The sequence below is a fragment of the Peromyscus leucopus genome, chromosome 15 (assembly GCF_004664715.2).
Source record: "Peromyscus leucopus breed LL Stock chromosome 15, UCI_PerLeu_2.1, whole genome shotgun sequence".
Taxonomy (NCBI): domain Eukaryota; kingdom Metazoa; phylum Chordata; class Mammalia; order Rodentia; family Cricetidae; genus Peromyscus; species Peromyscus leucopus.
In genome coordinates, this window is record NC_051076.1 from 9,740,954 (window position 1) to 9,757,572 (window position 16,619).

The 16,619-nt window shown below is 40.2% G+C and overlaps 1 protein-coding gene and 1 non-coding gene across 2 annotated transcripts in view; both read right to left on the bottom strand.

The window, feature by feature from the left end:
• The window catches only part of Ush2a (usherin), a 688,259-nt gene that overhangs the window by 196,041 nt on the left and 475,599 nt on the right, over positions 1–16,619 (bottom strand). The window contains 3 exon segments of the mRNA XM_028876752.2: positions 2,428–2,540; positions 7,203–7,405; positions 8,705–8,914. Coding sequence (XP_028732585.1) covers positions 2,428–2,540; positions 7,203–7,405; positions 8,705–8,914 — 526 coding nt within the window.
• LOC114698239 lies at positions 1,691–1,797 on the bottom strand. The gene has a single exon (XR_003735327.1). It is a non-coding gene; the product is annotated as a U6 spliceosomal RNA (small nuclear RNA).

Sequence of the window (16,619 nt, forward strand, 5' to 3'; positions counted from 1 at the left end):
TTTGCTGAATGTAAATATATAATCCAAAGCACAAATCTTTAGTCATTCATCAATTTGATTTATAAAAAAGATGTGATGATTTCTGTAATCTAAGAAATAAAGCTTGCCTGAAGATCAGAGGACAGAGCAAGCCACAGAGTTAAACATAGAGGTCAGGCAGTGGTGGCACACACTTTTAAACCCAACACTTGAAATCTCATGCCTTTGCTACCAGTATTTGGGAAGCACACATGCCTTGAATTGCAGCACTAGGAAGACTGAGATAGGAAGTGAAGTGGCTGGGTGGAGAAAGGCATGTAAGGTGTGAGGAGACAGAATCAGAGGTATTCTGTCAGAGGATTTGTGGAGTCGGCGAGGTAAAAAGTGGCTGTGGCTTGTTCCTTTGTCTCTCTGATCTTTCAGCATTTACCCCAATATCTGGCTCCTGGTCTTTATTATAAGACCATTTATGATTTGTGCAACAAGGAGTCAAGCACAGGACAAAACCCATTCCCTGAACTATAAATTACTTACAGAATGGACTCAGTGTTCTATCCCCAAGATTCTTTCCATCCCATGTAATCCTGGCCAGATTAGGGAATTTTTCTTCTTTGTATTTGTCTTGCACATTGTCAACATTGACAGTATTGTCACATAGTTTATAAATATTTAGTTTTCCACCCCCACTATTGGATGGAACTTTGCAAATTTATAATTGTATTTTCTCTTTGGAATTTATTTTTGATTCCTATTTCATTATAACCACAAATATGTTTCGATTAAAAAGTAAATAAAGTCTTTAGTGCCCAAATAACTTGCCCATTCCACCTTTCTATAGTAAGCACCTATTCCTGGTATACACGGCAAAAATTCTACTGAAATAATTGTGTTAATTAGAACATCCAAAATTGGACAGGAATGCATTGTTTATTTGGAAACACATTCAAGAAGATAAAGTTTTTGACATGAGTAGCTAACACCTAGTTACTTTCACTTGCTAATTGCTATAATTATTATTTGATAAAGTCAATTGTCTTGTTAGGGTTTCTATTGCTGTGAAGAGACACCATAACCACAGCAATTCTTATAAAGGAAAACATTTAATTGGGGCTGGCTTACATTTTCAGAAATTTAGTCCATTATCATCATGGCATGAAGGCAGGAAGCATGCACACAGACATGGTGCTGGAGAGGTAACTAAGAGTTCTAGATCTTGATCCGAAAGCAACAGGAAGTGAATTGTATCCCACACTGGGTGTAGCTTGAGCACATGAAACCTCAAAGACCACCCCCACAGTGACATACTTCCTCCAATAAGGCCATTCCTACTCCAACAAGGCCACATATCATAATAGTGCCATTCCCTATAGGTCAAGCATTCAAACACACGAGTCTATAAGGGCATACCTATTTAAACCAACACATCAATATATCTATTTTTGTTCTGATAGCAAAACAAAACAAAACAAAAAACCATAGAAACGTCATTGTTCTGGCTGAACCTATCAGAATGGAAACACACCATGATGAAAAGAATCAGTCTATGTGTGTTTGTGCACATGTATTTAGGTGAAACTTGATCCATCTTGTTAGGATCAAAGTTTGACAAGGGACAGCTCGAATTTCCTTCTTTAGTCTCATTCAGTATAGAGGAATCAGCAATTACTACCTCACTTCTGTTCTGGGAAATGACATTAAGTCTTTTTCCTGTTAACACTGGATTATTATTACTGTTTTTAAGTGTTATCCCTGTGCAGAGGCCATGCTAATAGTCTCAGTATCATTACAATTTTAATATATGTGCTGCCAAACAAGCACTTATTCTATTTTTTAGTTTATTTGTTGAGAAAGGGTCTTACTATGTAGCCCTTGCTCTCCTAAAACTTGCTTTGCAGACCAGGCTGGCCTTGAGCAATGTCTCCAGCCCCAAATCTGAATTATTAAAGGACTAACTTTGAATCTCTGGTAATTTCTCAGCAAGGAAAGAGTAAAGAAAGGGATCCTATTAAGAACCTGATAAAATTGTTAGTAGCTATCCAAATACTATTTGCTCTATTTATTTAAGACATATTTTTAGCTTTAGGGCAATCTGAGATAGATATATCAAATATTTTCAAAGAGATTCAGTTATAAAGTAGTCATTCTAATTAAAATTAGAATTTTGCTTCACAAAAGAATTCATTAAAGGACACACTTAAATAAAGAGGCTCTCTTACATCCAAGTATCTGTTAATAAATGACTAGGCAAGAGACATGGAATCAGGAAAACAGGTTTCAATGTTTTTGGTATGCAGTATAGATTACCTGAGAAATATAAGAAATTTGATATGCACCCATACTTACAGCAACCTTTAAGTGAGATTTTCATGGCTAACCTGATTTCTTTGATATTTGCTTCCATTTCTTATGATCAAAGTTGTTTAGATTGACTGATAAAAAGCTAGGTACCTTGAAGTAATATCACGGATTATAGGCATTGAAATGTCACTTGGAGTATCTTCTGCAGTGCTGACTTGGGTTCCATTGCTTTTCATGCAGGCATCTTTTGTACAGACTTCCACCTGCAAAGATTAGTTTGGAAAGGAGTAAATATAATCATCTTCAAAACAGACCATCAACAGTCTGAATCCACCTTCCCCCTCTTCATATGAATCTCTTCAAGTCCGCTATAGCCTCATGGGGCTTAGTGAATATTCTCCTTTTTGATGTGAATTGAATCCAGTGGGATGAGCTCAGAACAGAATACAGAATTGGGCTCAGGACAATTGATTTAGTGATTAGCATGGTGATGTTTGGTCTCTGGTTCTGAACATTCACAAAGAGAAGGGCTTATTAATCTATTCAGAACAGTCAAAGGACGGGAGACGCTCAGGTGGTGATTCACAGGACTAATAGGTTATCCTTGCACAGTGCTCTCCAGATCTATAACCACGTGGTGTAATGATGATATCTCCTGGAAGTCTTGACACTTTGCAACAAATTGCCTAAATGCTAATGTCTAATGGGAGAAAAATGAAGCCCAGGGAAACCTCCCAATAGAGCTGAGCTATTTTATATCCATTTGTTCCAGCTGCAATAGCACTGTCCCCTTAATCACAGCAGAAATCATCACTCACCCCTTTAATTCCACCACCTAGTTAGAATAAAAACCGAGAGGGTGGAAGAACTTAGGATTGGAAATGGGGCCCATCAAACATCAGCAGCCCAAAAGGAGTGTATCCAGTGGCTGGGAGGAGAACAGGTGGATACACAGGAGGTATCTGGTGGAAGAGCCACAACATGTAGCCTTTAAAGGGTAAACTCAACTCTATTTCTTTTTTATTAAAAAAATATGTGTATGTCTCAACATATGTATGTGTTTCATGTGTTTGCAGGTGCCCATGGAGGCCAGAAGGGGGTGCCAGATCCCCTGGAACTGGAACTAGGTGTGGTGGTGAGCCACCTGATGTGGGAGCTGGGAATGAACCTGGGTCCTCTGCAAGCACTCTTAACCACTGAGCTATCTCTCCAGTCCCTGAACTATACTTTGTCTTGTGCTAATTGACATTCAATGTCTTATACACAGAGGTAAAAGAATGCTATGTACTGATGATTCTTAAATTCTGGTGCTGTGATTTTTAGCAAATCAGTCCTCCAATTATTTACATCATAACTTGGAGCAAGATAGATGAGAGTCACACTGTACTTCAGAGACATCATTTAGTTCCCAGTACTGTTGCATCTAAACACTGAGCACATGTTTATTGTAGTGCATTAGCTGTGGTATCAATAGTTGTAACATTGCCCTTTGTGGTAACATTATATAGACTTAAACACTATTAGGACCCTCCACTATGATTAAGTACAAACAAGAAATAACTTTAAGGTAGATTATCTTAAAATACAATGTGATAGAATCAGTGACATAAATTTTATGCATATTGAAAGGTATCACACTTTGGTACACAGTGGAATTAACTCGAGTATCTCAACCAAATTTATTATTGTCTTTTGTATACACAATATATTTCTGATGGACTCTTGACCAAATAATTTTTTAATGTCTTCCGGATGTACAATAGTAGTTCAGGTTTGTAGGGTGAAATACGCATTTCAATACATGTTTACATGTTATGTGTTTACAGCATGCAATGAACAATCAGTGTAGGGGTTGAGTTCTTCCCTTTAGCTATTGATAAAGTAGAATATTGTAGAATTAGCCCCCCCCCACAACCCCTGCTTAACAGCATCAGAACTCATTGCTCCTGAGTTTTGGTACCTGTTACCCAGGCTTTCTCTATTCCCAACTGTCATCATTTCTGATCTCTAGTAAAGACCATTCTGCATTCAGATCCAATGCTCTTTAGCTTGCACATATGAGGAGTTCTCAGATCTACATTTTAGCAAGTCTGTAAATCAGGGGGTAGAGCAACCGGGAGACCCAAAAGATGGTCAGATGTCTGATATTTGTGTTTCTCCAAAACACTTCCTGTTGACTTTGGGAAAGCATTACACTGTGTTCTCATTCTTCGTTTTGTTTTTTTGTTTTTTGTTTTTTTTCTGGAGCTGAGGACCGAACCCAGTGCCTTGTGCTTGCTAGGCAAGCACTCTACCACTGAGCTAAATCCCCAACCCCGTGTTCTCATTCTTACTAATATAATGTTGCCAGTCTTCACCCTGAGTATATCTCTAGTTCTATATGTTCTGTAACATGTGCATGAAATGTAAATATTTGGGTTTACTATAGTTACTTGAAAAGACCTTAAAAATCAAGTTTAAAAAAAATCAAGTTTAAAATTCAAGTTATGATTCCCTTTGAAAGGGTGATGTAAAAGGATTTATTCAATGAGATACCTTTGATCAGCTTTAAAATCAATTGCTATTCTATGGAAGAGATTAACCTAGAGAAGTTTTGTTCATAATATTGGGCATACTTGTCCAATGCTGACTTAAATGATGTTTGACTTCCTAAAAAAGGCACTAAAATTTAACATTCAAATTTCCAGCCATGCGTAAATATGCCATGTGTGATAATCCTGATCTACAAAACAAAATTCCACAGTGTAGATAGTAAGGCAAAAATTCAAATTTTGGGTTCAATTTTGACCTTCTGTTTTTGTTTCAATGACACAAGTCTGATTAAAAATATGCTTTCTCCTGGCCACAACTGACCCAAACCATCAGTGTGAGTGAGGGCTTCCACATTACTTAAGGGACATGTGATGTGATATGACAGACCTTGTTCTATAGGCCAAGGCTGAGCAGCGCATGTGCACACAGCCTGAGTTCTCACCACCAGCCTGCACTCTGCACATTCAGCTTTGCATCTAAGTATGAATGCATGAATGTATTTTATATATATATATATATATATATATATATATATATATATATATAGTGTGTGTGTGTGTGTGTGTGTGTGTGTAAGTGTTTGTGTGTGAAGGCCAGAAGAGGATATCAAGATCTCTTGGAGTTGGAGTTAAAGACATTCTCAAGACACGTGGATTGTGATGTGGGTGCTAGGCTCCAACAGTGGCCCTCAGAGTAGCACAGTTAGCACTCTCAACCACTGGACCACACTTCCAGCTCCAGACTTAAGACTTTATAAGGCAAATGATCATGCTTCGTTCTTAGAGCTCAGTCTTATCATCCCACAGGGACCCAAAGAAGACCTCATCGCAAGGCCTCCATCTCCATCTGGCACTCTTTATTCACAAGACTGTAATTGGAATGACTTGAGGCATGGCTTTATGAACTGACCCATATGTTGTCTACTTGTATGTGTGGACTCTTCCTGAGGTGTGTGAATGCACAAGTCAGTCCACCTGTGCCGTGCTGATGTAACTCACATAGGTTGTTGGCAATGAAAACACAATCCATGAAGCTTTCTTTCTGTGTCTATTGTATCCTTTCTTTGTGTTCTGTTGTTGGTTATGGAGCCAAGCCCATGGGTCACAGTAGGGATGGCTGGAGTATTGTAGCCAAATAAATGTGCTTCACTGTCAGATATGGAAAAACGACTTGTAACATGGGCAGGCATAGAACTCCTGGTAAAATGTTTCTGGGGTCAAATAAAATTCCCGCATTTAATGCCTTTTGGAAATTATTCGTGAAATGCTCATGAATTTTAGAAGTTGCATAGATTATTTAAACATTTACTAAATTGCACCTCTCTATAAATGCTGAGCTTCTGGAATCTTTGCTTCACCCATTTGCTCCCTTGGCCTTCTTATCCCACGTATCTGACGTTCATACAAGGTTTTCAGTTCCTCCAGGACAACACTGTATCTTACATACTTCTGGGCTCTGGTATTTCTTCTATTTTAGAGTCAGTAGACCTTGAAGAGGTCCACAGGCTTGGCTTCAGGTGGACAATGCACTTTCTGAGTTCTGTGATAAATTTGCCATGTAAGTGTCTAAATATTCTTCTAGGGAAGGAGGTGTGGACTTAGAAGATTCTCCTAGATTCCCAAGGACAAAATGTTTAAATGCAGCCATGTCACAGGCTGGCTATGGAGTGTTTGCTGCATGATGAAAAGACTGATTCCTTCCATCTTTGGGTAAAATCCTTTGGTATATTTTTAATTTGCCTCATTTTCTGTTTTTCTGTTGCATTCAAAGTCAGGAATGTTAGTGGAGGAGAGAATATTTGCCTTTACAAAGGGAGGCTCGACATCCAGTGAGCTATGCTACTTCCCTGAGTAAGTGGCCTAAAAAAGAACAGAGAGAAAATCATGTGTGGCGCACGCCTTTAATCCCAGCACTCGCGAGAGCCAGGTGGATCTCTCTGAGTTCGAGGCCAGCCTGGTCTACAGAGCGAGATCCAGGAAAGGTGCAAAGGTACACAGAGAAACCCTGTCTTGAAAAACCAAAAAAAAAAATAAAAAAATAGAAAAATAAAAAAATAAAAAAAATAAAAAAATAAAAGGCCAAGAAAGAAGACCAACTGGGAAGACTGTGTTTTGGTGATAGTTTGATTAACTTCCTTTCACCAGTGGGCATTTTATCATCTCTCCCATCAGCACCAAGCTCCATCTTAACCAAGAACTGTTCTCCAGGGATTCAAGTCTGTGAATCCCTCACGGCAAACAGGTTTCACTGTGGTCAATTTACCCTTCCCATCAAACAAACAATAATCTGTAACCAGGACAGAGAGCTGCTACACAGAGACATCGCTCGGCATGTTTTATTTAACATATCCATGAGCTTAACCATCCAAAAAAGAAACCAAACAATGTTCTGACCTGAATGTTGTAGATAGTGAAGGGAGACAGGCCTTTCAGAATAAATGACCCCGGCACATCCATTCCAGTCTTGCAGAGCTTATTATTTACATAGACAGAAGACTCAGTGACAATGCCATTTGGGTTGGAAGGAGATGTCCAGATGACATGTACAGCTGTACTGTTGATGATGACAACCTCTGGAGGAAGCATGCCCTGAGGCTCTAGAATTAAAGAAGAAACTGAATAAGCCCCAGCTGTCTCCACCAAAGCACTTGTTAAACCAAACGCAGATTGGTACAGCGGCTCAGCAAAGGGCTCCTTGCTTATCTACTTTCCCGTGATGAAGTTAGCACAGTCTGAAGTCCTGTGCAAATTGGCTTATTACACTCTCAGTTAGAAACCATGAGAATTGGTGGCTAAATGCTTCATCTCACCAGCGTAGTGCTAAGCTTCAATGCTATGTGACCAGTGGGATATAAATGATAAATTACTCACCCGTCTGCACCTCTAAACATGTATCTGTTACTTGTCGTTTTTCAACCTTTCACTTTATATCTCCTTGGGGTGGGGGGGAATTTGCTCCTTAAGCCAAGTAAAATAAAATAAAATTCAAATACACTGAGGCTACTGGAATGTGAAAAATCATTTGCTGTTACTAGCTTGTAACTCAAGCAATATGAAGCAATAATGCAATATTGTCATTATGTAAATGATTTTGAGTGTTGATTACCATAGGTAATGATGAAATCTAACATTAGAAAAAAATCTTGCTTAGCATTAAATTACACAATTATTCAAGCATGTCAGAAATAACTATGCAAAGGCCTATTTTTATCATAAAAACTCATCTTAACTAGTTGAAAAATCGTCCTTGTGATTCATCCTATTTTATAAACAAAAGGTGCCGACCTTTGGCATCACAGAGGAAATGGGTTCCATCCCTAAAGAGTTCTGCTAATGGCCTGGAACACTTGCTTGGGAGGTAACGATATGATAATGCTTATAATGAGACCATCTAAAGCCAGAAAGATTAGAAAGACCATTCCAGACTCATTTCCGACTCAGAAGTTGATTCTCTGGCTTCCTCTCCCTCGCTAACTGGCTTAGAAACCGAGACATAGGCAATTCTTCTCTGAGGTTGAACTTCCACCCAGTGTTTTTTTGGTGACTCGGGGAGGGCTCTTCCTGAACTGGGGTGTCATTTTGAAAATCACAATGCTATTGAGGGCTAATCTTAGAAAAAAAATGTTTCTGAATGTCACCTTTTATTGACGTGAACTGGCTCCCAACTAAGCGTGCCCTGAGAAGAACATGTGGAAACTGGTCTGATAGGCAGGTATTACAGTTCCATGCTGCTGTTTCAAAGGGACTCGTTTATTCATCTGTCACTTGATGACAACAAGCATGGAAACATTTTGGTTTCTGCCCCCTTCCTTTCAGCATTGGGAATCTTATAAAGGAGGATCAATCAATACCATAGGCATCTCTGACGCCAAGACCCTTTTGGAATTCTTACTCACCCTCATCATATGTGGTCACATGTACGACTGTGCTGTTGATTCCGTGGACTCCATTGAAGACAGAGAGGAGAATCTGATATTCCGTGCTTGGAGCTAAGGCACCAAGGACATGTGAATCAACATCTGGGAAGATTTTCAAGGATTTGCTCAAGGCCCCAGAATTCCAAAACAGCATGTAATATTCCACATCACCTTGTAGATCTTGAAGAGCTGTTAACAGAAAACATAAATCACTGTAAACATGGCAGGTAGGAAACATAGAATAAATTCTCCTGTTAAATATTTCTAGAATGAGAGAGAAGCAAGCTATTAGAGATTCGACTTTATAAAAAGGTTCTGGCTGGGCGGTGGTGGCACACACCTTTAATCCTAGCACTCGGGAGGCAGAGCCAGGTGGATCTCTGTGAGTTCGAGGCCAGCCTGGGCTAACAAGTGAGTTCCAGGAAAGGTGCAATGCTACACAGAGAAACCTTGTCTCAAAAAAAAAAAAAAAAAAAGTTCCGGAATCTTCTCTGTAGTGAAACTGCTGGAGTTCGATTTTATTTTATTTTTAAACAAATTTTATTTTTTGCTTCACTCTGTAACCAATTGAGAAGTTATATTGCTTTAGAATTTCATATATATATAGATATAGATATATAGATATGTGTATATATATATATATATGCTATTTATAATAACCTTCAAAGTGTCAATGTAACTATTTACAAACATATGTGCAATATAAAGTAACACAGCATGGAGGACTTCCATGACTCTTTTCAAGGACCCCTTTACATTAACATCTTGGGGTTCATGCATAAACAGCACATTTTAATTTTGATTATTTTTTTCCTAACTGTGATACTACTTTCCTTTATCTCTAGCAATATTTTAAAAAGATGGGTGTGCCTTTGTGGTTGGGAGGCTTGATGCCAGAAGACTTGGTAATTAAGCCGGCAAACCCTGGAGATTGAAGTGTTTTTTCCTCTGATGTCACCAGCCGTGCTCAGATTTCCTCAGTGATGAAGCCAGTCAGATCCAGTGAAGCCAGGTGGGTTGTCTGTGAGAACGCCCCTTTCCTCACTATCGATGTTTTCACTGGCTTACAGGGACATCCCTCACTAATCTGCGGCCACCCCACAGCAGGGAGGCATGGTAGGTGTCAAGTTTGTGAGTTTGTGCCAATTGGTACCTTAACTAACTTAAATTTATTTTAAAAGTTAAACCTTTATGGCATTAAGGAAGTGCTTCCAAACTCTTATGTGACAGACTTCCTGGGGAGACACAGCACATACAATCTACTCACCCAGAAAGAGACCCACGGAGAACAAGTACTCCAGCACCAACCGTACCAAAGCCTGTTTTGGTGAACCAGTGCTCTCTTTCTCCGGGTCACTAACAGGAGTATGGGTGAGGGGGGTCACTGGTAAGGAGCAGGCATAACTCAAAAGTAGCTGCATTACTGGAAACTCTACCCTATGATGAGTGGACCCCAAAGGTGGCAACCTGGTCTCACAGCTGCAGGCAGCTCCACCATCTGAATGTGGCTTTCCATCCTCAGTTTTGCTGGCCAGCATCCCCACATCCAGCAACTGTTTGCTCCTTCTGTGTTGTTGGGAGGGGCCCTCCAATGTCTTCCAACCACCCAGAGTATGTGACCTCCTATTTACCCCTGTGGCTGGTGGGTTCCCCATTATTCCTAGAGGAAATGTTTCAGTTTGGAGGGGATGTCTCAATTAGGTGGGATATGCCATAAAACACAAGGATAAATAGATTTTACTTATGTTATAGATGTTCCTCAGGAGCACACAGAGATTCACAGATTCCGTGTATTGGAACTGGCATTGCACATTCAAGGAGAGCATGGGTATTATGTCAAGGTCTGAATAAAACCCCTTTCCTAGCCCATTACTAGCCCAGTTCCATTTGTCAACCCACTTAACATAGAATACAAGCTAGTCACTGCCCCAGGGATGTGAGAAAGGGTGGCGGGTTAGACCTGCTGCAGCAGACTCCGAACCTTACCCTGGTCTTATGACTAGAAACAGGCTGTGAAACTGGATGGCAAGAGCCACCTTTCTGCCTTGTCCTGCCTTTGGCCAAGCGTGCAGCTATTACAGCATAGAATCCCAGCACAGACTATCAGCAGGGACATTTTGTGTTGCTACCAGTCACTACCACACCAGATACTCTGTGATGCACTGTTCAAGCCACAGCGGCCTCTTCCTACTCACTGAACCAGTTGAGAGACAGAAGAGCTGTTTTTCATTCAAGAGACAGAACAAATTCGAGACTGTTGACCTTACTTCCTTTCTGAGAGAGGAAGAGCTTTAACTGAATTAGTCAGCAAGAGAAAGCTAGTAAAGCTCACCTTTTCTGTCTATTGAATAAACCTGGCTTGAATGTAATTTATCTTTTCTTAAGGAGGAAATTATGTTATATGGATTCTTCATTACATAAGACAACAGAAATGTTGCCTAGAAGACTCTGTATACTATCATTTTCAGGAGAAGGAGGTGGAGGTTTTAGAAAACATTTGAATAATGTTCTTCAAAAAAATAACACAAAAGGACATGCCTTTATGAAAAGAAGCTATGGGCATACAAAACCACGTGCCTGGAATTGTTAATAGGCTTGGTCTGGAATGGCTGAGAGATCTGCCTTGGAGAAGAAAGGGAAGACACAAACAGCCAGGGCAGAACTGAACCCTTCATTGAGTGAAGAAAATGGGCAGAATATACAGATACACAACACCAGAGACTGAAGGAAAAGTCACTTTCCAGAGTGGTAGCAAGACGCCTGCAACAACAACAACAATCTGCCTGCAAGACACACTGGGGCAGCAGAGGCACATGTGGTACAGGAGGAACCAGCCACGCTTGTTTCCATCCATTTAAGGCTAACTCCGTGAGATGGACCCATATCCGACACTTCTAAAATGACCAATGACCTAGATAAGTCATAGGCCCAGGGGAAAACCTGCTACTGTTATTCTGCTAAAGGAACAGAACAATAAAATGACTCCTAATGACATCCTGCTAGACTCGGAGATGAGTGTCTTGGTCAATCCTTACAGAGAAGCTTCTTCTTGCAGTAGACGGTACTTATCAGAGACCCACAGCTGGACATGTACAGAGAATGAGAGACTTTGAAGCCGTGAGCTTTAACTGGGATGTCTTTATCAAACCTCTACCCTCAAGGCTCAGGGAACACTGTGGAAGAAGAGGCAGAAAGATTCTAAGAGCCAGAGGTGGCGGAAGACTCCAAGGAAACCGCGTCTTTCAGAGACACATATAAACTCACAGAGACTGACAGCACACATTAGGTCCTTCCAGGTTCAAACCAGACAAAATTCTGGACAGAAGAAATGGACACAAATTCCAACCCCTAACGAAGAAGCTACTTGCAATTGATACCTGCTGTAAAGGAAAAATCAGTTTTTGCCAGTGCAGTGTCCCTGGGTACATCAACCACACTCCAGGGCAGACCCCATGCCCAGGAGAAGTTGGCCAACTCAAAACAAACTCCAGATTTTTTTTTTTTTTTTGGACAGGGTTTCTCTGTGTAGCTTTGTGCCTTTCCTGGATTTCGCTCTGTAGACCAGACTGGCCTTGAATTCACAAAGATCTGCCTGGCTCTGCCTCGCAAGTGCTTGTGTGTTCTTTTGTTCTATTTTGGTCTTTTGTGTCTTACTGTTTTGTCGACTTGTGTGTATTGTTGTTTGTTTTTAAATTTGTTTCTTGTTTTATGCTTTTATGTGTAGAGAGAAAGAACATGAATTTGAGTGGTGGGGGTGGGGTGAGGAGGATCTGTGAACGGAATTGGGGAAGGACAAAGAGTACGATCAAAACCTATTTCATGAAAACATTTAAATAATAAAAAAAAACCCAGACAGACCAATTTAAAGGGAGAAATCATTTCTTTTGATTCAGTGTCAGAGGATTTAGGCCAGAGATACTGGACCTTACTCCTATAGGCCTGAGGTGAGGCTGAACTTCATGTGTAAGAGTGTGTAACCAAGAAGGCTAAATCCTCCTGAAGGACAGAGAGCAGAGAGCCAAAGGGTGCAGATCAGTCAACCTTCACACACTCCCAGTACCAAACTCCTCCAGTGAGGCCTATCTACTAAGGTCTCTACCATCTCTCAGAATAGTTCTGCCAGGTGTGGATGAAGAGGACAAAAACAGAGTCTGTGTGAATGTTATACATTCAAACCATAACAAAGATAAGAATGGGTAGAAAGCAATTCCTGAATTTAGTTACAATTATTACAGTATATTATAGATATTGAGGACTGTGAATGGAAAAATTCACCTTGAAAAGCAAATGCAGCAAATAATCATGGATTTATTAGTTAAGTCTTATCCACAATGAAGAGATTTTCATAAACAGAATATAATCTGTCTTACTTCTCTGTTGCTATGATAAAATGTCAAGATCAAGGCAACTTATAAAAGATAGCATTAATTTGGTGTTCACATTTCTAGAAGGTTAGAGTCCATGACTATCATGATGGGGAGCATGGCAGCAGGTAAACAAGCATGGTTCTGGAGCAGTAGTTGAGAGCTTGAATTTTTATCTATAGGATGGAGAGCAAGAGAACAAATCTTGGCCTAGAGTGAGCTTTTGAAACCTCAAGCCCATCCCCACTGCCACACCTCCAACAAAACCATACCTACTAATCCTTCCCAAACAGTTCCACCAGCTGGAGACCAGTTGTACTCAAACATATGAGCCTGTGGGCTCATTCACACCCCACACTGTCTTACCCAAATGCTGACACTATACCCAAATGTAGATCTGGCACAGTATACTATGACTAAAGTACATGAAATGCTAAAGGCTATCCATAGTAGGATACACTTGTTACTTTCCTTATTGCTGACACAGAACACTCAATGGAAACAACCTTAGAGGATTTATTTTGACTTGGGTTCTGAGGCTACAGTCCTTCATGGTGGAGAAGGTAGAGATGGGCAATGGAGGTTCTTCATTTTCTGGTGCTTCAGGAAGCAGGCAATGGGACAGGGATGAAGACTGGGCTGTAACCTTCATGTAACCTTCTCCATGACCTTCCTCTGCCAACTGAGCACTGTGACCCAAAAGTTTCACAACTTTCAAAATGGCCTCACCAGTTGGAAGCCTAGTGTTCAAACTCATGAGCCAGTGGGGATGTCCACATCCAAAGCATAGGGGGGCAGGGGGGACCAGACAAGCTTCAGAAGGCTCAGCTAAAGTATGTTTCAGGAGGATAAAATAGAATCAGCATGTGTTGAGGGGAAATATTTGATCCATGAATGTTGTCTGTATCTATATGATCATTTGTGTACAAAAATGGCAAAGATAGCCCTGTACTGACAAAAGTGAAAAGAATGTGCAAACATGAAAGAGAGATTCTCTTATATAGGCAAAAATTAATGTACTGTTACATTAACAAAACCCTTTCATGATGATCCAGTGAGATACCTCAGAGGGAAAAGCACTAGCTACACAAACATGACCTTCTAAGTTCAATCCTCAGAGCCCTGGTGGAATGAAAATCAACTCCCTTGAAGTGTTTCTTCTTGACCCCATTGGAGAACTCTGGCATTTACACACACACACACACACACACACACACACACACACACACACACACAAAGCAATCATAACAATAATAGTAAAATAAGAAAATGTCCACAATGCAATCATCATCCAGAGGACAGAGAGGTAAATTGAAACCCAGAATTTAGAATTGGAGAAATACAAGGATTGATGTTAAGAACTGAAGTCATTTTGAGAAAATAGTTCTCTAAGTGTTATATAATAAAGAAAATGATTTATATATCAAACATTGAGAATTACAATAAGAAAAGCAAGGAAAGAACACATTAATTTTTTATTATATGCAAAATAGAATGACATTTTGGAAAATGGCAAAAGGTATTACTAACTATGAACATACACTAAATTAAAATAAAGATAAATGTTTAAAATGAATGTAGAGATAATTGTCTTTAGGTGAAATCTTTTCATGGGTAAAAGGTGACAAATATTATTACTTTTTTCATCTTACCAATGCTTTAGGTATGGAGGAGAACGGAGAAAGAAAATATGATCTATGTGTGGAAGCTTATGTTGTCTATCTGTCTACCCCCTGCAAAAGTCTGAAAACACAGAGGCCTATCTTTACCTCACAAACATATGTGATGGAAGCAGGCAAATTGTCAAGTAGCTTCTCAAATGTCTCTGAGCCAACCCTTCCTAGAGTTAACTTCTGTGCTCACCAAGTCTTATCTGAAAAACTTCCAAGCTATGAATGGGAATAACAGCAGGTTTTATTGCCTATGTCCCAATAAAAATGCAAATGTCAAATGGCTTCTCTTTGTTCGACTTGTGATTGGTAAAAATTTACCAGGAACATTTGCTGTGCATTTGTACCAATCACAGTAGAGGGGAAAAAAAGTGTTTTATTGTAATCTTCTCTGTGTGTGATATGTGTGCATGTGCAGATTCATGTGTGTGAGTACACACATACTATGGTGTACACATGGAGGTCAGAGGGCATGCACGGGGGTCAGTGGACAGCCGCAGGTGCTGATGCCCACCTTTTACTTTGATGCATAGTCTCTGTTTACCACTGTATACCAGATGATCTGTCGGAGGGGCTTCTTGGGAGTCCCTACCCGTGTTTTATCATGTAATAGGTGTGCTGGGGCTACCGACTGAGACAGCTTCCAGCCCAGAGTGAATAAAGTAAGTGTGTGTGTGTGTGTGTGTGTGTGTGTGTGTGTGTGTATACACACACATATATATTTCATGATATTTTGAAAGATGATGTTTACTAAGCCAAGTTGTAAAAATTTATTCCTAAGATTTCCAACTCCAAGATGTGCTAAACAACAGCTTTGTACTGTTGAATTTATTCGGTTACGCACCAATTTTTCTTCCATCAAGCAAGAAAAAAATATTAAAATTAAAGTTGCAAAAATAGGCAGCTCCTTTGCAGAGGAGTGACTGGTTAATTGACTTAGGATAGCAGCTTGCACAGTGGAGGGCCAGGATCCTGCAGCAGGCTTTCCCAGACGACCCTTCTCAGAGTTAACCTTTGTACTCACGAAGAGTTATCTGAAAAATTTCCAAGGTATGAATGGAAACCACAGCAGATTGCATTACCTACATGCCGAAGGTCAGAGGTTCTGATTACCGAGGTAATGAAACTTCAGCGGGCCGCTTCAGATCTATTAGGTTTGTCGGCTTCTATAAGCACGCTGACTTCGGGAATGCAAGGATATCAGGTATTCGAGCAAGAACAGAGCAGCCACGTCTTCACTTTAGTATTCAAGTATTACAAGGAGGGGGGTGACTACTTTCATGGGCAAGCTCTTAAGATGAATTGGTAAGCAAGGTGGAGCGGGGAGGAAGGATGGAATGGGTGAAAACACACACGCGCACACACACACACACACACACACACACACAAGCACACACACAGGCACACACACATACATACTCACACAAATAAATTCAACCTCAGTTAAAACCTATTTTTTCTGGAGATGTTACAGAAGGCAAACAGAAGATCAATTAATTCAAAATTTCCCATTAAAATGGTTCAAATTATTCTACTTCAAATGCCAAAGATCATTACAAATCAACATACTTTCACAAACCCTGGAGGGTTTTTAATGTTTTTTTTTTATGAATTATTTGGTGGAAGCATAGATCAGCACATGTATGTCCCTCAGACCCACAGACCCTGAGCATGATTCTCAGCCTTGGTAGTACTGGGAAGCAGTGAAACCTTGAAGATCTGGTACCTGGTAGAGGTTACTTAGCTGATGGGGGCATGCTGCTGAGGAGAATCTTGGAGCATGGCCCCTTTCTTTTGCTTCAAACCTGCTAAGATGTGAGCATCTTCCTCCATCATGCCCACCTCATGCATTGCTTCACC